The sequence below is a fragment of the Hipposideros armiger genome, unplaced genomic scaffold (genome assembly GCF_001890085.2).
Source record: "Hipposideros armiger isolate ML-2016 unplaced genomic scaffold, ASM189008v1 scaffold_1289, whole genome shotgun sequence".
Classification (NCBI taxonomy): Eukaryota; Metazoa; Chordata; class Mammalia; order Chiroptera; family Hipposideridae; genus Hipposideros; species Hipposideros armiger.
The window spans coordinates 173,200-199,852 of NW_017732639.1; the positions used below are offsets into that span (position 1 = coordinate 173,200).

Here is a 26,653-nt window from a genome sequence, read left to right on the forward strand (position 1 = left end):
TCCCTCTTGGCTTCCCTACAGCAGAGGAGCCCTCTGGCTGTTACTGGATTCCCAGCTCCGTGATGCTGATCCTGGCTTCTCCCCAGGCATCTCTGGCCGCCTTGCCCACCTGTCTGTACAGCTGCAGCTTCCTGTGGTTCATTCACCCCGGGCATGGACACCGACCTCTCCCCTCATTCCTGCTAGCACTGCTGACTCAAGCTGCAGTGTTTAAAGAGAAGTCTATTAATACGAAGCCTCAGAAAATTGCAGGTCCACAGTCCCTCATTCTGAAACCCTTTGGGTCCAGATGTGTTTTAGAACTCAGAACTTGCTAAACTTTAGAAAGGTGAGACGGTGCATATATATTGCATAATATATACCATCTCTAGCAGATACAGGGCAGGAAACACATTCACATTTCTTTAGAAAACCTTACAAGTATCCACATGAAGTAGGATAAAGAAAGACTGTAAATATTCTCCTGCCGGTTCAGGTCAGGTTTTGCTGCCAAATAAATTTGGCACCAACGTTATACAAAACAAAAAAATCTTTTGGTTTTCAGAGCTTTTCTGGGTTTTAGAATTGCAAGTAAGGGATGGTGATCTTACATGAGGATATTCCAGGGCAGAAAATAAAACTTAAAACCAAATATAGGATATTGGACGTTACCATTCCCAATTTCTGTCAGCCATAATCCCTTTCTGAGAGTCACTTGTTGACTCGCTCTGACCTTGGGGTGGTCTGTCACCATGTGCCTTGTTTCCTTTGGTAACTCCCAGATAGAGCCTTCTCCACTGTTCGCTGAACACTTCATTAGGCTGCAGAGCAATTTTGCACCTTCTTATTTTAAATGCTCCCTCTCAGCTCCGCTCAGGACCCGACCACACATAACCAAGAGATTCATTGAAGTGTCTTCCCCTACAAAAGCCCAGTGTGCCCAGAGTACAGAGAATAGCTGATTTTTTTTCTTCTTTACTGTGTAGTTTACAGTGACTATGGAGTTTTCACCTTGGATAGATGTGCCTGAATTTGTGTGAGCATTTCTCTAATATTGACATTGAGATAATTTCTAATCTTTCACTAATATATGGCATTGCTGCAGAGAATGTCTTTGTCCACAAATATGTGTCTTTAGTTCTTTCCTTAAGATAGAGTCCTAAAGTGGTATTATAGAGTTAAAATAGGGTTAACAAACAAAATACAGGATGTTCACTTAAATTTGAATTTTAGACAAGCAGTGAAAAATTTTTAATAAGCATGTCCCATGCATTTTGCTAAATTGGGCAATTCTAATCCAAAGGTATTAGCATCTTTAAGCCTTTGATTGACACATTTTTCCAAACCACTCTTCAGAATTTTGCCTGTTTATATCTGCATTAGCAGGGCATTTGTGTATCCTTATCAAACAGTAATCACTAAGATTTTAAAAAGACAGCTTTCCTAATTTCATAGGGAAAATTTTTTTTTATTGTTTTCTGCATTTCTTTGTTCAGTAGGAAAACTAAACATTTAATCTGTCATTAGGTTAGTATGGTCTTCAAACTTTGGCTCTCATACCCCTATCTGAAAAAAATTTCATTCTCCATATATTCGTATTCATTTATGCAGTATTGTCCAAATATATGCACATTATAAAACATTCCCCAAAGTAGAGATTTTTAAAGGACAGTTTAAAAAATAGTCCTAATATTTTCTTCCCACACACCCCAGTGATCACCTTGGGTCCCTGGGTGCTTACCCCATCCTGATATATTCATATTCTATACTTTTTTCCTGTTAGGATTTTAGTGCTTTTCTTATGTATTTAAATGACTTTTACTAGCCCTTTGCTTTATTTGTAGCATTTATTTTCCTCACGTCGTTGTTAAATATTGTTTATGGTGCTATTTGAGACTTAGAATTTAAAAGGAATGTAAAGAACTGTACCAGTCTTTCCTACTTGGGTTTCTTTGTTTCCTTTTATCTCTATAAAGTCCTTTCACAGTCTCATATCAAATAATATTCACCTGTGTCTTCCTCCAGTAGGTTTTTGGTTTGATCTGTATGTTATGGTTAACTCTATTTCATCTGCAGTATTTTTTATTGTGTGGTGTGGAATATGGATCTAACTTAAAAACTTACCAAAAAAGATTTTTAAAAAAGATTTTTTGATCCAAAAGCAATTGATGTGGTTGTTGACTTTTGCAAGATGCATTGCAAAAACAGCTTGTGTTCAGATTTGCAGATCTGTTTTGGGTTTATTTACAATGGTTGGAGAAATGCCTTCCTTTGGAGAGATTTTCCTAAAACTTGTTGCATTCATAAATCTTTTAGAGTAATTATCGCCATCAGCAGCCTATGAATGTGTACTTTTCAGGGGTCAAAAGTTCATATAAACATTCCAAGATACCAGGTCTGGATGTTAAGGTTTTGATTTTGGACAGAGGCGGCCTGTCTGTATTTTAGGTCTTGCAGACCTGAAGTCATTTTACACTCTGGGTGCACTCACACTCCATAGTAGGTCTTATATGTATGGAAATATAATGTAAAACAGTAAACCATCCACTGGTACTTTTTAGGTTGGTACTTTTAGTTAGAAACCCTCTCTACTCAAATTGTGGCCTAGAGACCAGCAGCGTTGGCATACCCTGGTAGCTTATAAAAAAAAAGGGGGGGGCAGAATATAGAACCCCACACCCTACACCCACTGAACCATCATCAGGTGATTGATATGCACGTTAAAGTTGGAGAATCACTGCTCCAAACCACAGACTCACTTGAATTATTTAATACATGAGTTTACATGTGGGTTAGAATTGGAACTGGAACTATTATAGTAAGGCAGCTTGAGGGATCAGGCAGGCAGCCCTGTGCCTTCTCATTCATAATATCTCTGCATCCCTTGCGTATTAATTCTTTAGACAACTGGCTTTGTCATATACCTCAGTCACTGCTTTGTCATATGTTGGCCTGGCATGGTCCAACTCTACCTCGTGACATATCCATCAGTTGGGATTCTCTCTCCAGTAAAATGTCATAAACAATAAAGAAGTTTATATGTCACTAACAAGATGTCCAGAAGATGGGGAGGGTCCCAGGATTAAATCAGTGACTCTGAGACGACCTCAAGAGCACTGGCTCATCCATCTTTCTGCCCCACCGTCCTCGGGAGGTTGGCTTTTCTTCAGATGTGTCCCCTAACAGTAGCAGGGTGGCTACTGCAGCTCCAGGCAACATATCCTCACACAGACACAACCATGTCCACAGGTAGGACATGTCTTTTTTTTTCTTTAATTAGGAAGGAACCCTCCTGCAGACTTCTGTGCGGTCCCAATGGTCAACATTTGTTCATATATGCAAACTCTAGCTGCAAGGGAGGCTGGGAAACAAATATTGGCACTGTCATTTGCCAGAGTGGGAGGTGGCCTCTGTCAGGAAGAAACCATGGTGAAGTAGGGGAAATAAATAGCCCTTAGGAAGACAGTGCAGAGAAAACTGCCATGCGTCCTTAAGGTTTGATTTTCTTGTTGACTGAAAAATTCTTTGTGTGTTTTCTCTCTCCCTCCCTCCCTCCTCTCTCTCTCTCTCCCTCTCTCTCCCTCTCTCTCTCCTTCCCTCCCTCTCTGAACTTAAATTCCTGAAGGAGAGAATCTGACTGGCTTAGCTCATAATTTTTGAGCTAAGTCCTCTAGGCATATGAAGAAATGTTAAGTGCATAAGAAATAGAAATTAAAAACTTTTAATTTGTGCACAGCTGTGGATTAACTGCCATTAGGTCAGTTGTCCGCCCGAAGGCCAATCACCTGTGGTGATGGGGGAAGGATCACATGGTAGGAAATGTGGTTTTCTACTGTTGCTGGTCACCAGGGACTGTGGCTCTTTAGGCACAGATGTTGGCATACCCGGTACCCAAGAAAAACAGGAGCTGTTGAAGAGCCAGTGGTCAATATGAGAAGTGGTTGGTGGTTAGAATTGAATAAACAGCAGGCAGACTAGTCCTGGACCCCCATCTATATGTTTTAAATGGAGAGGGAGTTTCTGGCCCTAGTGCATCAAAGTCAGAAAGACTGTAGGTAGCTCTGAGCTCTGCGTCTTTACAGTGGGGTTGGTTCTTCATCTGCTGGTTGTTGGCAGGGCTGTACACAGAATGATTGGCAGCAGCAAGGACTCTCTAGGGGGATGAATATATATAGGCCAGACTCATTCTATAGACCAAGTAGACAAGACCTGGCCAGGATTCAGTGTCTCTGGGCTGTGAGTGACTTTCCAGGACTCTGGGCCCTAAAACAGGGTCCTCCCTTCCTCGGCAGCCAGTAGAATGAAGAAAGGAGGGTATTTGTGGTGCTCTCTGAGCTGGGGACACCCTCTGGGGTTTCAGTGAGGAGAGGAACACAGGGCCTGGATTCCCTTGTTCTGAGTCGGAAATCTGGGCCTAGCCCCAGAAAGTTGGTAGAACACCAGGGAGCTTCAGATTAGGCTCTTATACAGGGAAAGTTTCCTTCAGTCTAAGGCAAGCTGGGGACTAGCCTGCAGAGAAGCATCAGTGAGCCTGTGCTGTGCTGTGATACAGCAGAAGAGCGTGACCCTCAGAAGGTCTTTCATGGTTGGCAGACAAGGCCAAGCTCAAGGTCACAGAGCATGGTAGAGAAGGAAGTCGAGGCCCAGGCTGAAAGGCACATCTGCTCTGACGAAAATGGAGCTGAGTTCCAGAAAGGGGCAGCCTCCTTCCCTTCCCTGCAGCTACCCTCTAGACCTGTGATGAAGTGGGAGATGATAACCTCAGGGAGAGCATGGCCATTTCTAGTCAAGAGCCCCCGAACCCCCCAGATGGTCCTGAAGGTGGGAACGGAGAATGGCGCTCATCAGTGGCCCTGACATGTACCACAGGCAAGAAGGGGCTGGTGCTGCTATGACCACTCCCAGGAATCTGGCTCTACCTTGAGTCTGGAAGAGGTGTCACTATTCTTCCACATCTACTTGGCTTGGCTGGGTGGAGGCCGGTTGGGTAGATCTAGGGCCATGCTGGGTGGTGGAACCCATACAGGGGCTAGTCAGCCAGCTGCCAGTGAGCCCTACAGGGCTGGGGACAGCCAGGTAGCAGGGGCAATGGACTGAGCCTGGTGCACTCTGGTGGCTGGTGACACAGGTCCCTGGGCAATGCCCAAGAGATACCAGAGCCAGCAGAGTCTCCAGATGGAGCAGCTCTGGGTACTTCTCTAACAGAGGCTTCAGGGACTCAAGATTAAGTCCAAGGAAAGGTAGGCAAACCCAGCAGCACTAGGGTGAGGATGAATCAAGACAGAGCGCAGGCTCCAGGGTGATGGGGAGAGGTTGGCAGAGAGCCTCCAGGGGGACTGTGCTCTGGGCCGCTCTCGGGAAGTGGGGTTCATGGAGCAGGCTTGGCCCCCCAGCAGGAACCCAGGCTTTCCTCTGCAAAGCTGCAGGTGTCCGGGTTTGTGTGCTTGGGCATGTGGAAGTGAACTGAGCCAGGGTGAAGCAGCGTGGGAGGTAGGAATGCATAAACAGGCCTGCGCTCAGGTACTCACTTGCATCTGGCTTTGGGCTAGCCTCATCTTCCCCGCTCTGGGACCCAGGTCCCATACTGGAAAGGACAGCTGGTTTGATGGTCTGTCATGAGAGCTGGCCAAGCATTCCAATCCTGCAGTTTGTTGAGGGGCTATATTGAGTGGCCTCCTGTAGGCACCAGACTTTATCTTCCTCAGTTTAGACCTTTTGGTTTCCAAAATAGAAATGGAGCCTCTAGGTGTAGCTGCCCAGCTTCAGGGCTCAGCAGAGGCTGACATGTCAGGAGCAGTGAAACAGGATGTCCTGAATGGGCAGCCTCTGCTGGGCCTAGCTGGGCCTGGCTGGGCAGGGGAAGTGAGGCCCCATCTAGGATATATGCTCACCTCTGCTGTACTACTGGCCAGTTCAGGCACCGCAGTTAGCTCCTTAACTAGTCTCAAGTAATAGGAAAAGACCCAGGCCCAGGAGGGCGCATGGCCACCCCTGTCATCAGCACAGCCACCTAGTTACAGATGGCGGCTTCTTCAGCTCCCAGCTCCTCCAACAAAGCCCAGGCCGTCCTGCCAGATTCAGCTGCAATCTTTCATGCTGGCCAAAGAAGCAAATCTGTTTACCATATTGAAAAGCCGGAGGAGTTGCAAAGAAGGTGGGGAGAAAAAGCTGTTTTTTTAATCATATACTGTGAGCTTGAGTTTCTTATTTGTCCCTATATCTCTGCTCTCCGCCCAGGACCTGGAACAAAAGATGGGTCAGGATATATGCGTACTGAACATTTTCATTTTGGAAATTTAGACAAGAGTTTTATAGGAAAAACTTGTCCCCCAGATCTTTTTTTGAGAGAAGGGGAAATTTGGTGCTCATTTTTCAAGAATTAAAAAAGCAGACTCTATGTGATCTAATTTCCAGCCTGTGTTTCTTGCCCTGCGCCTATGACAGGTGTGAACTTCGGTGAGAGCTCAGAAAGTCATAGGCGCCAGCGCCTTCTTTCCTGTGCTTGGCTCCCACGGGACTCCTGCCCTGGGCGGGGCGTGGGGATGGGGTTCTTTGTGCCTGTGCAGTGCTGGAAGAAGCCACTAGGTGGGAGTCAGGGACAGACTCTGAAAAGTCTAAATCCCAAGGAATAAGGTAAGGGCTTTATATGAAAAAAAAACCACATAGGTTTGTTGTTGTTTTTTTCCCAGTGAAAAAGATGACATAAGCACCTCATTAGTGAAGCTTCTGGGCAGGGCACCTGGGTCAGCTGGCAAAGAGAGTTCTTTCCCATTTTCCTTGGAACCCAGTGGACAAAGGACAGGCCTGGGAGGCCCCACTGTTTGCGGCTGGGGAGACTGATCCTGGGAGCATAGACCTAACCTTCCATTGTCAAGGGCAAGAAGGCCCATTCAGACCTCCTAATTTCAGTACTTTTTACTGGGGCATTGTAAGGATGGCTCTTTCCGTTTCAGGAGGCATTTCCGGTGACCCCATGGCTACCGGGCCCTGCCCTAGAGAATCCTGTACTACTGCACTTTTCCTGGCTCGGCACACTAGATTGGGGACCTGCAACCACCGCAAATTTCGCAGTTTTATTTTACCTGGCTTGGCTTTTTTTTTTCTCCCCCAAAGTAAATTGTACCCTACTAAATTCGTGAGATCTGGCCCCTTTCAGGCCTGCCTTGAGGAGACTATTTCAGCCCCTAAGAACCAATGTTTATAAATGACCAAGACTGTGCAAATACTGGTGAAAGAGCAAATAAATCTTCCCCACGCAATTTGCTGCAGCAGCCCCCGGGGACATGGTGGGTGATGTTGCCAGGTTAGCATAACTTGAGGTCTGAGCATGTAGACACCCAGCCACCCTCCACCGTGAAGAGGGTCCGTCAGAGCCACACCCCCAGGAGCCTCCTGCCCTCTCGGGCACTGGCTGGTCGGCAGACAGGCTCTGGAGAATTCCTGCTTCGAGGCAAACTTGCTCAATACCCTGTGATTCAAGGGGCTTCTGAACTTCCTAACCTCTTATTACTCAAATCTGGCCCTGAGACCAACAGTGTGAGCAGGACCTGGGAGCTTGTTAGCGATACACAATTTCTGGCCCCGTTCCCAACCTACTGGGTCAGAATCTGCATTTTTATGAGAACTCCCTCTGGCCCGGGTGGTTCATTATAGATGGGGAAGTAGTGTCCTGACCTAGGTCTATGGCCTGCATTTGGCCCACTGCCTAGTTCTTATGCCCCATGAGCTAAGAATGGTTTTTACATTTTTCGGTGACTGCGAGAAATCCCAAGAAGACTATATTGTGATGTAAAAATGATATAAAATTCCATTTTCAGTGTCCATGAATAAAAGGTTATTGGAACACAGCCACACTCGTTGGTTTACATGTTGGCTGTGGCTGCTTTTGCTGTACAAATGGCAGTTGAGTATGACAGAGACCATATGGCCCACAAAGCCTAAAACACTTGCCATCTGGCCCTTTACAGGAAAAAGCGAAAGTCTGCCGACGCTTGTCCTGGACCCATGTTGGAGGCGGGTTCTTATGCTTGTGCACTGTGGGGGCTTGGGCTGTGGTACCCAGGCTACTGCTTCACGGGCAGGACCTGCTTGCCAGCGCAAAGGAGCCGTGTCCTAGGGCTGGGCTCTTTCCTCTCCTGCCCTCTTCTCACCAGTGACAGGCCCGCTGTGCAGCACACCTGTGGAAGGATTCAAGCCTGTATCTCACTTACCAGGGACATCCTGGCATCTGTCACCGTGGCCTAGAGGCCAAGGCTGAGGGCTGAGCTGGAGCTCAGGCTGCAGGTGACAGGTCAGCAGAATGGTGTGTGACCCACAAGACCCCTTTCAGTCACCAGGTCTTCCAGGGGAGGTGCTGCTGGCTCCTGGCAGCAGGTAGGGGGAGCTAGGGAACCCCACTCTCAGTCATTCTCACAGGTGCCTGGAGTTCCAGCCTTGTCCTGGGCCATGGGGTGAGGAGGAAGGCAAGCGGTGTGAGTTGCCCTGTCCAACCCTGATCGCTCTGCCTTCTTAGCCGTGTTTTTATTTCCCAAACTTTTAGTCTCCCAGTCTCTGCCCTTTGCCCTCATCTGGCTGCCTCATGTTCCAGACAGTGAACAGTTGAGTCTGGCTGCCGGTGAGTGAGTTGCTTTGGGAAGGCCCCGAGGGCTGGCAGGGTCACTGTGTTGACCCCTGTTTATGCCCCCCGTGTGGTTCCTGAGAACGTCTCTCTTCAGCCATGGGCGCAGGGAGTCCCTGAGACTACCTCAGGGGGGCAGCGGAACAGAAGCAGGAAGCACTCCTCCCGCCCTCACCCACCCAGGGCAGCCTAATCCTTTCGGAATAACTGCTTAGGCCAGATAAAACCCAGGCTTCCACTCTTCTGGGAGTCATAGATCATTTTGATAATCTGATGAAAACTTCGTATTCAGAGACATAATGGTTTATACATACAAACAGCACTTTGTATACATTTTATGAGCATATTCAGGGGCCTGTCTGACCCCCAAAACCCCTCTGTGGGCCACTGTGAGGTGCCCCTGGTGGGATGGCCTTCAGACTAGATCGGTTGCGTTCAGGGTGGTGTGACCATAAGCTGGGATGGCCTTCCGAGTGAGCTCATGCAGCCAGGGCTTGCCTCACCGGCACCATGGTGGGGCCATGCCCGGGCCAGCTGCCACCTGGGGCGTTGGTGGTGTATCTGTCATCCCTGTATCAATCGCATTTCATTCAACTCACCAGCCACACACACATTTCCTGCTCGTAGGTCTTTTTCAGTGTTATTTTGTGGATTTTTGAGTTGAATTACAATATAAATAGAATGTACTTTGGTGTTTAGAGGGGTGGGGTGGGGGGGACTGAGGTAAGAATTGCTACTTGAGGATACCATAAAAATACGTCAAGACTTTAGCTGCAACTGGTCTGGATTTCTCCCTCCCTCTTCCTCTCCTCTCCTCGCTTTCCCCGCTGTACTCCAATTCATTACACAAGTTGAGCTAATAGGTGAAATTGGCCCTGTCCTTTCCTCTTTGAGTCGAGCATCTTTACTCTGGGGAAACAGACCTTCAAGACTCATTTTCTCTAAATGGAATCTTAGTTCTTATCTTGCCAGTCTTACCATTTGAGCCTCATTCTTTCATTCAAAGAATGTATCATTTCTTACTGTGTACCAAGAACTGTGCTAGGTGTGGAAGTTAGAGCAGTGAATCAGGGCTCAGACACATGTCCTCCAGTCTGGTGCAGAGGACAGATATATAGACTGTCAGCTGTGGTTCAGTACAACAGGGCAGGTGGTGAAGTGGAGAGGAGCATGGATGCTGAGGAGGGGCTGCCACCTCAGCCAGCTCCCCATGGGCAGGTGGGCACTAGCAAGGCTGAGAGGCAGCCATGTTGCCACGTGGTCACCTCTTTTTTTTCCAATCACATCAGAGACTGCGAAGGACACCGGGCCTTTCTCCAAGGTGAGCAGGATCTAGGACTGTGCCCCTCCTCTCCATCCAACCCCCAAATCAGCTCCCCGCCTCTCCCTCCCTCAAGCCCCAGAAACACCTTTACCACATACCATGTGGTAATTCCTTATTTGCCCAGGGTAGGAGGTCAGTTTTATTTGCTTTGGATGCTGGGCAAATGTGTGTTTTCCAAATGAATTCTTCATTTGACTTTCGTAGGCTTTTAGACAGAAAAAATAAGAAGGCCTACCTACCCCTGCAACCTTAGCGATGTTGTTCATTAACACATCCTATCATAGATCTGGGCAGAGAATCGAAGGCAGGTGGGGCTGAGGCCGCACTCTGGAACTGGGCCAGAACAGGGAAGAAGGATCTAGATCTCAGTGCATGGGCAGCAGAGCCTGCTTTTTCTTTCTGGCCTCTGATCCGGGTGTGTCTCCAGGAATTTACTCCTCCCCTCGTGCCAACTGCTGGCCAGAGCCCTCCTGCTGCCTCTGATCTGTGGGCTGGGCCGTCCTGTCGGGACTGTTTCTGCTCTGTCTTTTGGGCCCTGCTACTGGGCCATGGTGAACGAGAGGCATGCCAACTCCCAGTACAGCCTTCTCTTCAGGCTGGGCGTTCCTGGTGACCCCCGAGGACACTGGAGGGCCCCCACAGTCACAAGATGTACTCCTGCAAGTCATCTACGCAGCAGAGCTTAGAGCCCTTGCACGTAACCACAGTTCCCACTGCACCCACATCAAAGATAGCTTTCATAGCCACTCATAGCCCAAGGTTGCACGTCAAGGGCTGGGCAAGGGAGAAAAGCTGTATTAGGGGAGCTCTTCAAAGGAGACGGGAGTGTGAGGAGGTGGGGGCAGTACCTGGGGCGTGCTGGAGAGCCCGCCGCCCCACCCCAGAATGCCATCGTTTGTGTGACTTGCCAACAGGAAAACAGATGCAGCTGTCTGCCAGCGACTGCCTTCCCAAAACTCCTACCTGAAGCTCTCATGTCTCAGGGACTCGCATGTAAAGCCAGCCTTACCCTTTCTCCCGCCCTGGCTTGTGGGGCAGCTAGTCTGGAGTGGGGGACAGCCAGCGAGGCAGGTCTGGGACTTGACAGAAGCTGCACCCCATGCTAGTGCAGAGCAGGGCCCCAGGGAGCCCAGTGGTGGTAGCTGGCAGCAGCCCGGAGCCAGACTCCCCCAAGTGGCAGAGGGCTCTGAGGCTGCAGCAGCTGGTCCCCGGTGGATAGTGCCACCAGAGCCAAGGACAGCAAACACCCAGCAGGGCCAAGGACCCAGACTGGAGCTGGTTCTGAATCCGTTCTTTTTTGGAGACGACAGGCTTTCCTCAGGGCACGGCTGGAAAAAGGGGTAGGCGTGGGCTTCAGGGTGGGGGTCAGGCTGTGTGTGGGAACCAGCAGCTCCTCCAAGAGCAGCACTTATTTTTAGTCTTCTCCCCAGTCCCAAATAAACCGAGAGCAGCTGGGAGCCTGTGGGTAAATGCAGAGTGGAGCAGAGACAGGAAATCGGGGTCTCTCGGTAATGAGTTCCAGCCACTCCAGAAAGGGGAAGCCAGACGAGGAATTTTCTTCAGGACTCTTTCCCTCTGGCAGGCTCTGGTATTATCACCAAAGGAATGTTCGTGTGCGTGCGTGCGTGCGTGCGTGCGTGTGTGTGTGTGTGTGTGTGTGTGTGTGTGTGTGTGTTTACAACTCCTGTCCAAGTCTTTCTTTTTCCCCACCTTTTTGTTAGGTTTGATTGCTCCACAGGCCCTGCATCCCAACGCTGGTGCCCCGTGTGTGTCTGTGGGGGCGGCGGGGGAGGATTCCGGAGCAGCACGGGCCAGGCTGAGCCCTTGTGTATCTGAAACTGTTTAGGGCAAGGCTGGAGGACGCAGGCCAGGGAAGTGGGGAAACTTGAACATAGCTCGATGTTCCTGAGGGGGAGGGGGCAGTGGCAAGGAAGAGGAGAGAACTTGGTCTCCAGCCAGAAAAAGGGCTTTTCAACCAAGGAGTCTAACTGCTGACATGGGTGCCCAGCATGGATGGGGACATTGATGTTTACAAGCATTTTGCGTGGCTGAAGAGGGTAAGTGACTGGATGCTTTGTTTGGGTATCCGTGGAGACAGTGAGGGGAGAGACCCTTTGGGGTGTGTGTGTGTGTGTGTGTGTGTGTTGTGTGGGGGGGAGGTATTTGTCCTGCAGAGCCCGTTGTGGCCAAGTTCTCCATGAGAATCTAATTATAGACATGAGGGGAGAAATAGCCAGCTGTCTTTGTTTCTCCTCTGACACTCTGCTGAATGAGCCTCTGTATGGAAAGGCCACGATGGAGTGAGGAAAGTTAATTGTTTTAACTTTGGCACTTAAACTGTTGGAGGCTCCAAACACCCTGCACAGAAAAAGGTGTCCACCGCTTCTTGCTTTTTCAGTTTGAGGACAGATTAGAAGCTGCTGCCTTTGAAATGCGCTGAATTCGGAAGTTGTTGAGCTTCTTCTCAGCTCCGATGTTATCCGGCGTGGAGAGGAGTGTGCTGTCAGCTGAAAGAGCTCCTGCGTTTCCTGAGGCCGGCTCTCTCGGGAGTTCTCCTCTGAATGCTCGGAAGCTGGGGGTTTGGGTTGCAGGTTGTGATGCCCTTTGTTGAGGGGATGAGGGGGAGTGTGCCCTGTGAGCCAGCAATGAATGAATGTCGGCGGCTGGAGTAGCATCCGACCTCCAGAACGCAGGCTCCTCGTTAGTGACCGTCTGGCTACGATGAGTCTCTATTTATTTTCACACTGAGGTGGAATGTTTTTCAGAGGCAGGAAAGGCAAAAGCAGCTGACAGATAAGAGATCTGATATTGTAACTGGGGAAGAACAAGAGGGACTGGAAGTGTTCAGCTCAGACAGCCCTGACCCCAATGCCCAAACACGGGGCCTGTTGGCTTTTGCGTGCACCCTCCGCATTGTCTATTTAGCAAATATTTGTTGAGTTCCAGTCACAGGGTGTCCTGTGTTGAGCAAAGTAGAAGCAGTCCTTGCTTTGGGGGATCTTCCATCTAGTGCAGGAGATGGGGTTTAAGCAGTCCCAGTAAATAGACCCCAAATTACAAATTTCTAAGTGCAGGAAGGAGGACTAGAAGGCCCATGAGGGCTGTGGAAGACTGAGCAGGAGCTGTCGGAGGGTCCACTTTGAGGAAGTAACACTTGATTGAAACCTCAAAGAGAAATAGGAGGGAGTCAGGTGACACACATTCCAGGCAAAGGAGATAGTATATGCAAAGGTCTGAAAGCAGGAGGGAGTCCATGGGGGATGGGAGGGTTCAAGACTGAGAGAAAGCCAGTGTGACTGAGCTCAGTGACAGAGGGGAGAGGCAGGCAGATGCCAGATCACACAGGACAGCCAAGGCTGCAGTAAGAGTTGTGGGTGACATGGTTTGTATAATGGGGGGCTTGTAGCAGGGAAGTGACATGGGATACACTGGGGGATCCATTTTGTATTTTAAGAAAATTACTCTAGCTGTGATGTGGTGTATGGTAAGTGCTGTTGCAAAAAGTGAGGCAGCTGAACAAAATTAGAGAGCTTGAGGCCTTGTCAGGATCGAGGAGTGCAAACCCCTAATTTAACCAAGCCCAAGAGATGCTAAGGACCTCATTGTTATTAGTGTTAGAGCTGTTAGTGGTACAGCCTGATCTTGAACCCTGATCTGTATCCCAGTCCAGTTCTCTTTCCTCATCTCTTCTGCCAAATATGTAGAAAATTATTGGTTTAGAACAGAGCAGAAACCCTTCCTGATTTCATCCCTTGCTCAGCTTTGGACTGGGGGCATTGCAGCCACCACAGAGCATGCTGAAGTGACCAAACATTTTAGCAAAAGTTTGTATCCATCATCTTCAGCATTTAAAAAGCTTTACTGGGGAGATACTTGGTAGAAATAGGTAGGAAGTACACTTCCCATCACTTAGTCTTTATTTTCCCGTATCCAAAATGAAGCTTTTAAATTAGGGGACTTCGAGCTGTGATGTGTCTGGGATGGTTGAGGCTGTGTCCCAGCTGCCGGGGCAGATGTAACTCTGCACCTTGTGCAGAATTTCTCTCTGTGGAGGAATGAATTCTGCACGTGATACATTATAAGAAGGGCCCTTCTGTCCTGAGACCCAGGCTGAACTCTGGCTCCTGTGGACAGTTGGAAGTCGGCTGAGGAAAGCTCTAAGCAAGGAGACTTCAGACACCACAGGGTGACTCATGACAAAACAGATATTTTTCTTCTACTTTTAGAATTTTAAGGAGCATTCAAAAATGAAAAGCACAAAGTATTGAACATGTCATAGATAGCATAGTCAGTATCTTTCCTATTCTCTACCCCAAACACTATTTCCAGATTCTCCTTTTAAAAATCCCCTTTAAAAAAAATCCCTTTTCATCCTGTGACCCTGATCATAAGCCCCTAGGACTTGCCCTTAGTCTGCAAGACAAAGCCCGGGCTCTTCCACCTGTTGGCTTTTGAGACTTTTTGCAACCAAGCCTCAACTTACCTTTTGAGTTTCGTCTTTTTATATCTACTCCGTTGGGCTCCCAGGTATACACCCTCCCTTTTCTGAGCTTGTACCCAGTGCGCCCCTTCTCTCTAATTCCCATCCACTTCGCCTGACTCCATCAAGGCCCTCCTTTTTCCGTCCCTTGCTGACCTGATCCCTGTAGTGGACTCCTCCAGCACTGGTCTCCAATACTTACAGTCTGCCCGGGCTCGCCCACCCCTTCTCCCGTGCTTCCTCAAGCTGAGGTGACTTAGAGAGCAGTTTTCTGAAGGTGGGAACCCTGGTTCCTTCATTTTCCCATGGAGGGCGTTGGTTCTAGAACAAGAGGTGCCTGGATGAGGTGTGAGCTGGTCAGCACAGGCCAGGAGCCCTTGCCCTTTGACCAATCCAGTCCCACAGCGCAATGCCACAGAGCAAGATGGAGTCTTCGAATCTGGGGCCAAGGAGGGAGATGCCTGTGGTCAAGGAGGCACAGAGCTACAGGGAAGCATCGGCTCAGAAAAGGAACATTTTTCCGTGGCGTTAGAGAGGTGGGGATACTGTGTACTATTCTAGTTAAGAACATGCAGTTGGAAATAAGGCCTGGCTTGGAATCTTGGCTTTGCCACACTTAACCAGCTATGTGATCTTAGGTAGATTATATCAAAGCCTGGATGTCTTCCTCTATAAAATAGGGAAGCTAACACTGCCTGCCACACACAGGTTTTACGAAGCTTGGGTAAGATAATATATGTAAAATGCTTAGCATGGTGCCACGAACTTAGGAAACACTCATTGAAAGTTGACTGCTATTGGTCATTACCAGGCAGGGAGAATCTGAAAGAGGAACAGGCGAGGCCTGTTTGGTTCTCTCTTCGCTGTGCATCTTAAGCCATTCATTCCTTCAGCTCTAGGCTGCTTTTCCCATTGCAGATCAAGGTCTCAAACCAAAGCATACTAAGGACCTAGAAGCGGCAGCTGCAAGCTGGCCTATCGTAAGTAACCAGAGGCCCCAGTGGCTGCTGGCCCTGGCCCACGTGGCTGTGGCTGCTGAGTGAAAGCTGACCAGGGCTGCTCCTTCAGCTCCTTTCCCAACGGACAGAGCCCAGGGACAAGGTAATCTCTTATCACAGGTATCCGGAGGGCACCTGCCCCTCAGCTGTTTGGTTCCTGCTTGACCCGCAAACAGCTTACCCCTGCCCTGCTTTGAGATGAGTGGCTCCAACCCACAGTCATGACAGAGCCTCTAAAAGTAGCTCCATGCAGGGTCTGTGGGGCCCACCCACTGCCCTCTGAGCAGGAGTTCATTTTCCCAGGAACAGAAATCTTAGCACTGTCAGCATCTGCACACTGTTGCTGGCTTCTAGCACGTTCAATGGTTAAGCCAAATTCCAACCCAAAGTCACAATGTAAATGGAGTCACCGTGGATCCCCCATGTAATTGACTTAGGTTCTGCAGTAGGGTATGGAGTGAACTCCAGCTGCCAGTGTGAGACTTTCTTCAGTGTCATTTGGTGCTCAAATAGTTGATCCAGGAGCCTGGCTACTTGGGCCAGAAGAGCTGCAAAGACAAATAGACCCACAGGCACCCTTGGCTCTGGCTTGCTAGGAAAGTTGGAGAAGCAGGCAGCAGCTTCTGTGAAAGCTTCTCCGATTGGCTAAGGATCCAACTCCTTGGGTTAGTATCGCAGCTGTGTGCCCCTGGACAATTGATTTAACCTCCCTGGGATTTAATTTCCTTGACTGTAAAATATGGGTACATAATTCAATATATGTGAAGTGCTTAGAAGGTGCTTCAGAAGTGTTAGTTATGGTGATGATGTCCCAGACCATGGCTGACAGCCTCTGGTTACTCCAGAGCCATGTGCCCAACCTTGATTCTGGGCAGAGAGGTTTTTCAAGACCACAAGGAGGATGACAGTTCCTCCAGGGTTCTAGCTGTCTGTCTGCAATTTCCTGTAGGTATATCCCATTTTTAGTTAAGGCACCCAACGTGCCCACCAATCATACTCCTCAATATAATTTAGGAGCTAGAATTCTGCCATCTCTGATTCCTAGCGCCTGTAATTCCTGTTTGCTTTTTGGAGAGACTCCCAGGCCTTTTTCCCAGCAGGATTTAACAAAGTGGCATCATACCAGAGTCACTTGCTGAGTAGCTTGTAAATACTCCAGAGCCACACAGATGTGGATAATTCTATGGGCTGGCAGCAGCACTTGGGGTTCCCTTGACTCACCCCTGCATTCCTCACTCTGCCATCCTTGTGGCAGCTCTTTCACACCTGTCTTTTTGTCCCAACCCTACACTCCCCTTTTAATTCTTGTCACCACCTACTTCATTGAAAAAAGATAGCCGCACTTAGAAGAATTTCTCGTCTTCCCTTCCCATCACCCCAAAATGTAACTATGTTCTCAGCCATCATTTTTCAACCTCCTTCAGTTTCACAGGCTAAGAGTCCCTTCTCTTGGCCAAGGCTCTCCCAGTATCCTGTCCTCCTGACTCAGTCATGTTCCACTTTGTCTTGTTCCCCTGGTTGTTTCTTCTCTCAACCCTTCCCTGCCTACTGGTCCCTTGCCCTTGGCAGAAAATGCTTCTTCTCAATTCTTAGAGAAAAACAAATTAAAACTGTCTCTAACCCTGTAGTGGCCTCTCCGTGCTGACGTATAACTTATCTTCTTGTCACCATCAGGGATCTTGAAAGAGCAGGCTAAAAACTCACCATTTCTCCTCCTTCCTGGTCACTCCCAAACCCACTGCACACTGACTTTATCCCTAAAGACATTTTCAAATATCTTCTATAGTGTTTTCTTACTACCTTTAGTTCCCAAGCAACCTTTCCCATCCATTTGCCCCTGAATTCATTTCCATCGTGGAATCTTGTAGGCTTAATGGCATTCTTGTGACGAAAGGACCAGCTCCTCACCTAATCCCATATTTTCCCCCGTAGATCTTTCTCTCATGCCTATTTGATTGTTGACTCCTCAGGTAGGAGGTCCAATCAGTATGAGAGACATTGGGAAGTTTACTTTGGTGCCTCCAGGTGAGCTAAAATAGTCACAGTACCCCCAACACATGCACACACACCCCCGCCCCCTCCAACCCCAGCCCCTGATACTGCCTCTCTATCTCTGGAGGCATTTTTAATAATAATAATGAATCAGCGTGTCTATTGGAGTTAGCTAGATGAGGAAAGAGCAGCTCTCAAAGAGCCTCCTGCTGGTACTCTCCTCCTGGCTTGAATATCATCCCTTCACAGGATACCAGCACGCTTAGAAATACCGCTTCTCCTACAGCCCCGGGCTGTCGGTCCCTTATGCATCCAGCCACCTGATCAAGAGAATTTAGCAGGAACTAAGCTTATCCAAGGCTATAATTTTGGGAAAAGATCTTGGTAAATCAAATGCATTTCTCTCACTCCAAATCTCCCCGGATGATCAGTGAGGAGGCTTCATGTACATTACACCAGCCCCTTGGTTGGAGAGATTGTAGGCAGGCTGCCCTCGAGATAGCCTTTGTTTTCTGTGTTCGTTCTGGAAACCAGAATGTCAAAAGGGTAGTGATTGTGGTAGCTTCATGGATAGCCTCTCTGTATTGGGGACACTCTTTCCAAAGATGCTGTTCTCCCATTCTCCTGGGAAAATTACTTCATAGCTTTTAAGACTTAATCATTCAAGTGGTGGCTCCACTATAAAGCCTCTCCTCTCCTTTGAAGGTATAATTAATTGATTCATTCCTCCCTTATGCCACTGCTGCTGGCTTTTGTACAACGGTATGACAGTACTTATCACATCTCACTGTAAGACTACAGAGCTTTTTGATGGCAGGAAAGGAAGCATTTGTTTAGTAACCACCATGGTACCTTGTAGGTGTTCAGGAATAGTTGAGTTATTGCTTAGATAAATGAATAAAGCATGATTATATGAATATTGGTCAACCAAGCTATTTAATTTGCTTTACGAATGTGGCTTTGCTCATCCCTAAAGGTGGGCATTTATATCGATTGATAGTGACAGCCCCACCACCAACACTTAGCCTTCCCTTATATATAATTGAAACCAAGAGGTGGAGGGTATATGAAAGTCAAGGTCAGGATAAGATCTCTCTTGTTGGACTCCTGGTAGCTAAGGATCTGATTGCTCTCTACTCACACTACATGTGGAAGAAACTTCTTTAACTCTGTGCCAAAGATAGTAGATTGGCTTGACTATTCCTCGCCTAGAAAAAGTGGAACTGCTTCTGGGAACAGCTGGTTTTATAACAACTGCCAGAAAGCCTTTAACTCCTTAACCAAAGAATCTAGAGGGGGGGATGTTTTCCTATTTACAAGCACCTGCCTACACTTATACTGCTTGGTTCCCTTGGTGATGGGTAACCTGAGCCATGTAGTGGGAATTGACTGTAGCCACTATGATCCACTTATTTTCATTTTTGATTTTTTTGATCCCCTTATTTTTAAGGTCTATGTTTTTCAAGTTTCAAAAAAACTTGGTATGTGAGTGGTGCTTTTGAACTTGAAGTATAACTGTAGTGAGTTTGACATCTCCCCTGTGCCCAGCAGTTAGAGCTCACTTGAAATTGGTTTTCTGGATTTGATAAGATCCCTATGACCATGCAGCCTGGAAATAGTACACATTTTTTCTTGTTGTTTTCTTATTCAGCTAAAATCATATCATCTATGTATTTAGTGGCTAAAGCAGGGAGAAACCATCCCAAGACTTATCCAAGGCCAAGACTTACCCAGTATATTGTGTTCAAAATCTCAGCATATTTTCAGGCAAGGAACCATCATAAACTTAACATCTGATTGGTTGAAATAGCATATATACTGTGGTCAGGATCCTGAGGGAACTGGAATCTATGGCTTGTTAGAAGCACTGAAGGTGACTCTTCACCTGGTGAAGACTGTAGACTTTGATATAAAAAATTTTAAAAAAGAGGGCAGATGTATTTCAAGGACCCAAGACAGGAGCTCTGAGAGGCAGCTGTGGCTCTGAATGGCTGGAGCTGCCAAACTGGGGAGCTGGCTGCCTTAGGACTTCCCCACGCTCCATGCTCACATACCAAGTGACACCCTCATGTGACTTGTTGCCTGCCCCACTTGACCATTCGGGAACCAGCTCTTCCCCCTATTCATGCTGACAGAGCTTAATGCTGACAGCAGGTCCCCTGGGACGTGCCAGTTAGGAAATGCTTCAGGATTGCCCTCACCCAGCATCCCCAAGAGTGTACCAGAGCATATGTGGAGGATGTGTTCTCTTGGCAGAGGCCAGCCAGGCTGTAAAGGAGTCAGGCTCCTGGGGATTCTGCATGGCCCCCAGCCATGGCATCAAGCACTGATTCCTTCCAGAAATCTGTGGAGACCTAACATGGCCATCCCTTGGCCAAGCTACAGCGGAGGGGCCAGGCCAAGAGCGAGCAAGCATCTTGGAATGTGACCAGTCACCCGAGTCAGAGGGCGATGGCTCTAAGGAGGCTGCTGGGGGTGATTTGGCTGGAAAGCTCACGTTTAAGTTAAATTTGAGCTGACTTCTGGATTGGAACAGAAATAAAAATTCAAGTTTTATGATCGGTCATTTCTAGTTATTGCAGTTCTCAGTGTGCTCATTATAAACATGTATGTAGCACACAGTACTTAGAGTATGTAGTAAAATGCTTATAAAGAGGAAAAAATTGTGGCCATGAAAATATGACTCAAACGTGGGCAACTTTTCGGGGACAATGGAAAAGTGAACGCATCCTCGGTTGTTTGCGCCACAGGCACAATTCCAGTGCTCTTAGCTAACTGTGGGCTGTGTTGTCACTTAGGCAGCATTATGTTCTTTCCAGCCTGAAAGTATGTTGGTTATTTTCCCCTTGGATTGTTTGTACAGATCCTTACAGATACTTCGTAGGTGTCCGGATCAGAAACATTGCCTCTTTTTGTTCTCTTGCGCACAAAGGAGTTAATTAAAACTGTCAGCACAAGGGATGAACTGCTTCTAACTCTACTTCTTTGGTCTTTTGGCTTAAACGAAGCTGTTTAGATGATTTCTGTGTTTCCACAGTCACTCAGAAACTGTTTATATTACACAGAGGAAATACTAGAGCATCCTGCTATAAAGAGCACTCTGCACTTTTATTCCCACATGTTTTCGTGTGTAATGACCTAAAACTGACTGATCCTCTGTGTCACTCTGTGAAGTATCATTTTCTCTATTTAAAGCCTGCGATGAGGGGACCTGCCTGAGATTACATGGGTAGAGCCATTCCTTGCTGCCGTTGTTCTGCAGAGAGGGGAGTTCCTTGCAGAAGGGGATGCTGTAGGAATTCTATAATTATATGCTAGTCCCCCAACAAAGTTCCCACGTAAATATATGGAAGTCCCCCAACAAAGTCTCCAGGATCCACTGCCTTAAGTCCAGCTGGGCAGAGAACGGGAACAGCAAACTGCAGCTCACACACAGCCTCCCGGCTCCCAGACCTGGCATCTCTATAGCTGTGTAGGACTTGTCATTCTTTCAGCATAACTTTTAAAACAGCTGTCAGGTGTTTAGATGTTTTTATTACCCTTCATTTACTTATTTTTTCCTCTCACCCTTATATCTTTTAGCCCTACTTTAAGCTTCCTATTTATTTATTGTTTTAACTTATTTTTCTTATCCTTGCCCCACCCAGTTGATGCCCATGGTCCTGTTGCATCTGGTATCATTCCTGTCTTTACCCTGTCATTTCCTTGTCTTGTTCTACGTGGGAAATAAGAATGGAGGCCAACAGGTGGTGGATGGAAAGCCATCTATTCCACACACGAAGGATACTGGATGCCCTTTTTCTCCCAATACATCCTGCGTGGACACACCCTGTGCCACAAAGTAGATCCACAATGGCCCTTGATGATAATCCTGGTTTTAACTATAGTTGGCTCAGAACTGACAACCCCACCTTAAAAACTGCCAGTTCAAGCAAATCAAGCAATAGTAGGCAGAATTCCTTTGTAATTTAGTACTATATCCATACGGCAGGAATTCTTTCTTGTAAGTCTGTTTCCAAAGGAATAAATTTCATTCAGTTGATTGATCAGTCACCTTTTGACATAAATGCATTAGCCTGGGCTTTTGGTTGCAAGCAACAAAAACTCAGCTTGAACCAATGCAGGCCAAGAGGGGGCTAACGGGGAGGAGGGGGATATATCTCCGCCTTTAGACAGCATGAGCCAGGGATGAGAATGCCAGCATCCCCTCTCTCTTCTTAGCTTGCATTTGTGTTTCTATACGTGTTGGCTTCATAGCTGACTCCTTCTGCAAACCAGCGTCTTCCACATGGACGAGGACATGGTCACTGAGAACCATAGAACCTTCTAGCACCACTGCTACCATTTTCTGTTCCCACGTTTAAAACTTCAGAGGAAGGATTCCAACCTGCCAAACTTGGATCAGGTGATGAGGAGGTGAAGATTACCTCTAAGATGACAGCCCTCACTTCTACCGTATGTTTACAGTCAAGAGGATGCTCCCAGCCGATTCTGGGCGGACAGATAACAGAGTTCATTAAAACAGGGTTCAGAAGAATTCTGTCTGTATTGGTTGTCTCCATTGCTTTTCCTTAGGAAGACAGCAAAGGAGAAATTGACTAGTCTAATGTTCTCTTCAACTAATGATAAGGTTTCTTTTGTGGGCCTTAGATATCTTCTGATAATCTCATCCCTAATTAAAATGCAGTGTCCCCTGTCTGACTTATTTCACTTACTATAATACCCCCTAGGCCCACCCATGTTGTCAAAAGTGGTAAGATTTCACTTTTTTTTATGGCCGAATAATATTCCATTGTGGATACGAGTATGTATATACCACATCTTCTTTATCCAGTCATCAATTAATGAACATTTAGGATCAGACAGAATTTTCAAGCCTATTTTATTTTATTTATTTATTTATTTATTTATTTTTTTAGAGGGCAGTATCACTGGCCCTCCTATGTGGGATCCGAACCCGGGCCCTCTGGCATCCCAAGCCAGCTCCCAACCAACGCACCACTCGGCTGGCCCCTTTCAAGCCTATTTTAAATCAATTCTCATTCAAACCCAATATTTAAAACAAAATTTGTACCTGATCTGCTCCTCAGTTAAGTTGTAACAACAGAAAGCTTACCAATTTAGTACATAGTAACTTGGGCAAATTACCCATTGGTGCCTTATTCATACACTTTGTGCTTCAGTTCCTTTATCTGTAAAATGGGAATAAAAATAGTACCTACCTCATGGGGTTGTGGAAAGGATTAAAGGATTGTATGCATGTAAAGTGCTCTAAAGTGCCTGGCGCATGCGAGCACTACCTGAATGCTTACTATGTGTTTACAGCTCTGTGCTTGGACCAGTTGTATTGGCCTGAATAAAATTGCTTTGGGCTTTGGCCCATATTATTCATTAAGCAATTTACAGGACATCACAGGAAAGCAGGGAGCTCGACTGGGCTTAGCTTACTGTAAGGATACCATTATGGATGTCGTTTATCCCATTAAACAAAATCTCTCCGTGAAAATGAGAAGTTTCTCCCTTCCTCAGGGAATAGCTGTGCTTCTAGGCAGTCGCTTTGACTGTATTGCTCTGTGCATCTTTTAATTCATTGTGTTTCCTTTTTTTCCATCAGCTGCTAGGATGGACCCAGATTTTTTTTATCTCTTTCTAGCATGTGTTACAAACTCTATGGCAAGCATTTTGTGTATTAACTGAACTTGATGACGTCAACTTACTTGCTTACTCTTCTATTTGTTTTTCAATTAGTAAAAATAACTGCTGTGGGTGGTTGTGTGGGTAGCCCATTTATTACAACGAGGAACCTACTGCACCCCACTCGACTGAGGCACAGTTGGAACCCTGGCTTGCTGGAGTCTCGTGGAAGGGATCTTTCTTTTGGTCTTCCCTCCTTCCCCTGCTGCAGGAGAAGTGGCAGCGGCCTGTGCTGGGTGGCCCCATGCACATGCTGACCTTGGCTGTGGGGTTGGATGTGCAGAGCTTCACTTGGGTGCCTGGGTCCTTTTCTAGTCTCTCTACCCCCTGAAAATCGCCATCATGTGAGTTCTTTGACAGAGAAGCATTTGACCTGCTGTTAAGAATTATTTTCTTCTCTTTTCTTGTTGGATTCCGAGAACATGTAGGCTATAATTATATCCTTGGATACTAGTCAGAGAGTTTGACCATGTGAGGACTGGAATATTAATGTAGCCACAATCAACTGCCATCTGTGATTGTTAAGGCCCTTTGTGTGTGGTGTGAAAGAGCTTCCATAACAATGACTGAGATGCAGACTGCAGAGAGGCTGGAGTAAAAGGCAGTGGTGTGGCTGGAGCCTGGTGTCTAATCTAGCCTGTGCCTGGCACAGCCGCCCTGGGAAATGCCCTCTGGGCTCGCTCTCCCACTGCCTCTTCAACAAACAACCAGTGCTTCTCTCCCAAGTGACACTCCAGGCTTGAATACAGAATGATGGTCCCTGTTTCTGTTCTAGGGCCGGGCCTGGCTCTGCCACATGCCCTCACCTAAGCAGTGCATTGGGGAAGGGGTGTGAGGAGGTACCCTTACTTAATGGAGGAGGGTTGGAAAGCCCATTCATTCCGAAGAATGGAATGTGTGGAAATGGGCTCAGGAGAAGAGAGCCAGCTCTGGTCCCCCCGTGCCTGGGTTCCTCTCTGCCTGCTTATTTTGCACAATCAAGTCTTTCCTTTGGGGTTGAGGGTACCCGCCTCATAAACATTGGAGCATTGATTCCTCTGGAGTAGCCCAGATTATTATGATTGTCACTTTCTCGTTTAGCAATAAAAGCTCCTTTCTCAGAGTGTCAAGCCCCTGGATGACCTGTAGTTGGACTCTGGTTTCGGTCTTACATTCAGCATTGAGGAAGGGAGTGTTTGGTGATATTGGGCCAACTCAGTTCCATTAGCAGCTGCCTGCCTCCTCCCTGCCTACAACCAGGTCAGACACACCCTGAAAGTGACCGCAGCTGCTATCTCTAACTCAGGGCATTTTATATGGTTCTGCCTCTCATCTGCCATTTCAGATCTTCTCCTTTTCCTCTGTTTTCCATGGTTTCTGGCTACTTTCCATTTCCTGTGTTTTCCCTCTGTGTAGCCCTTTGAGATCCCTTTGGATTATTTGGGTTCTTCTCAAGATGTTTCATGTTAGCTGGCTTATCTCAGCTCTAACCCTGCAGAAACACAGCATGCCGGTCTAACTGTCAGAGCCCTTAGAGAGGAGTGGGAATGGCCACTTCTGGGAGGGACGTGTGACTAGATGAATGGCTCTGCAGTTGACATCCCCCATCCTCCGTTCTCACTATGATGTTCAGAATGGGTGTCCATGCTGTGAGATGTGCCTTGGCTTTGGATAACCCTGGTACGAGAGTTAAGAGATACCAAGATCTATGCAGGAGCTGTTCGCACACAGTTTATTTGTGAATGATACCTGGTCTCAAAGAGTAGAACCTTACCGCTGTTGGTGCCTCTGGCAGGCTGTGCCTCTCGCTAAACAAGATCTGACACATTCAGCCAAGTCAAGCACCACTGGGTCTGGAGCTCCATCGAAGCCTTCCCCACCAGGGGTGAGGTCATCCAGGGGGTGGTTTTTGCCAACTTTCAAAGCACACCTATTGATGGCATCTGGTCAGGTTCTCCTTGTAGTAGTTTTGAAATCCTGTGGTTTCCTGTTTAGGTGGGTGGTTTTGCACATATAATCTGCGAAACTGCCTTGCACAAATTGCATATTTCATTTGGAAGTTGGTAAGATGTTTTTTCAACCTTTTAAGTACATTCTGTTTTCTTCCCTTCAGTCCCAGGTAAACCACCATGGTGCTGCTAGTAATGAAACATACCAGGAACGCTTGGCACGTCTAGAAGGAGATAAGGAGTCCCTCATATTACAGGTGGGTCCTTTTTGGTGGGAACCAGCTTATCCTGTTATCTCTAACTCCGTAGCTGCCCTGAGTGGGAGGAAAGTACCAGAGGTTTTCTCTTTCGGATTTATCCTGCTCCCCAAATGTATGTTTTTAGAAAGACTTTTCCTGAAACAAGGTGGAAAGTAACTAGGGGCACAATTTAACCCTGGACTTGGTTTTCGGGGCTGTGAATGTATTTATTTATTTATCATGGACTACGGAGCACACAGCTCTATACAGTGGAAGCTCTGTGCCAGGCTGATTAATGGGGCCTTGTCTTCTAGGAGCCCAGGAGTCTTGCAAGGGTGATAAGCTGTGTCCTCTAATAAAACAGAGCCATGAGTGATACAGGCCTAAGGGTGCATGTTAACAGGATCAAGTCCACATTGTCTGGAGCTGGACCTGTACTTGCACTCTGAGGCCAAATACCCTAGAGCTGGGAACATAGGCTGATAAGCCTATGATGACTTGCTTCAAAGAGAAGAACTCCACACCTTTTCATGGAGAAAGATAATCAGAGGAACAGTTTCGGTTCTGAAAAGTTGCATTCCTTACTAGGACATAAAGTTGAGCATTCTTAGGGGAGGCCTACTGCTGGGTCAGGAGCGCTTTGCAGTGTTAGTTCTCAAATGCATGGATCACGCCTCAAGGTCTGGTATACATTTGATGAGTTGGAGAATCATAAGATAAATATCCCAACCCTAGTTCCTTAAAAAGCTTGAGGGGTGGTAGACAAGACTATTAGTAGAATAGAGGGACCCGGCAGGTCGGGTTCTGGAACCCTCCCCAGGCTGTGGGCTTTAGCTTAGAGTCCTAGAGTTAATACTATAGTAAGAGGCTGCAGTATGTTTGGGTTTGTTTTTCTTTCTTCTATTTTACCTTATTTCTTTTACTTACCGTATTTGCCGGTGTATAAGACGACTGGGCGTATAAGACGACCCCCTAACATTTCCACTCAAAATACAGAGTTTGTTATATACTCGCCGTATAAGACTACCCCCTCTTCTGCACACCTTCCACACACCAAATAAAAGGTAAAACAATATCAGATTTGATTTGGCCCACTGAAGTGCAAACAAGCGTATTGTATTTCGTGTCACCACATAACCGTTTTGGCGATGTTGAGCCACCATGTCTGCTACATGTTTTTCGAGTTCTGGCCAGTGTGGGGTGCCTCTTCTTAATGCACACTTACCCCTTGGCATACTCTTGAATGCTTTCTCATTTGATTTCCAGTCCCGAACCATCTTTTCTGTTACTCCATATTGTCTTGCAGCAGCACAATTATTATTTTCCTTAGCAAAGTTGATAACTTCCAGTTTAAAATTTGCATCATACTTCTTTCTTTTGGCTGGTGCCATGATAGGGATGA

General features: G+C 47.2%; 1 protein-coding gene across 1 annotated transcript in view; it reads left to right on the plus strand.

Moving 5' to 3' along the window:
* PPFIBP2 (PPFIB scaffold protein 2) overlaps positions 1-26,653 on the plus strand; it is a 144,506-nt gene that overhangs the window by 52,936 nt on the left and 64,917 nt on the right. The window contains exon 4 of the mRNA XM_019633363.1: positions 25,177-25,269. Within this exon, the coding sequence (XP_019488908.1) occupies positions 25,177-25,269 (93 nt within the window). The remainder of the gene's footprint in view (positions 1-25,176; positions 25,270-26,653) is intronic.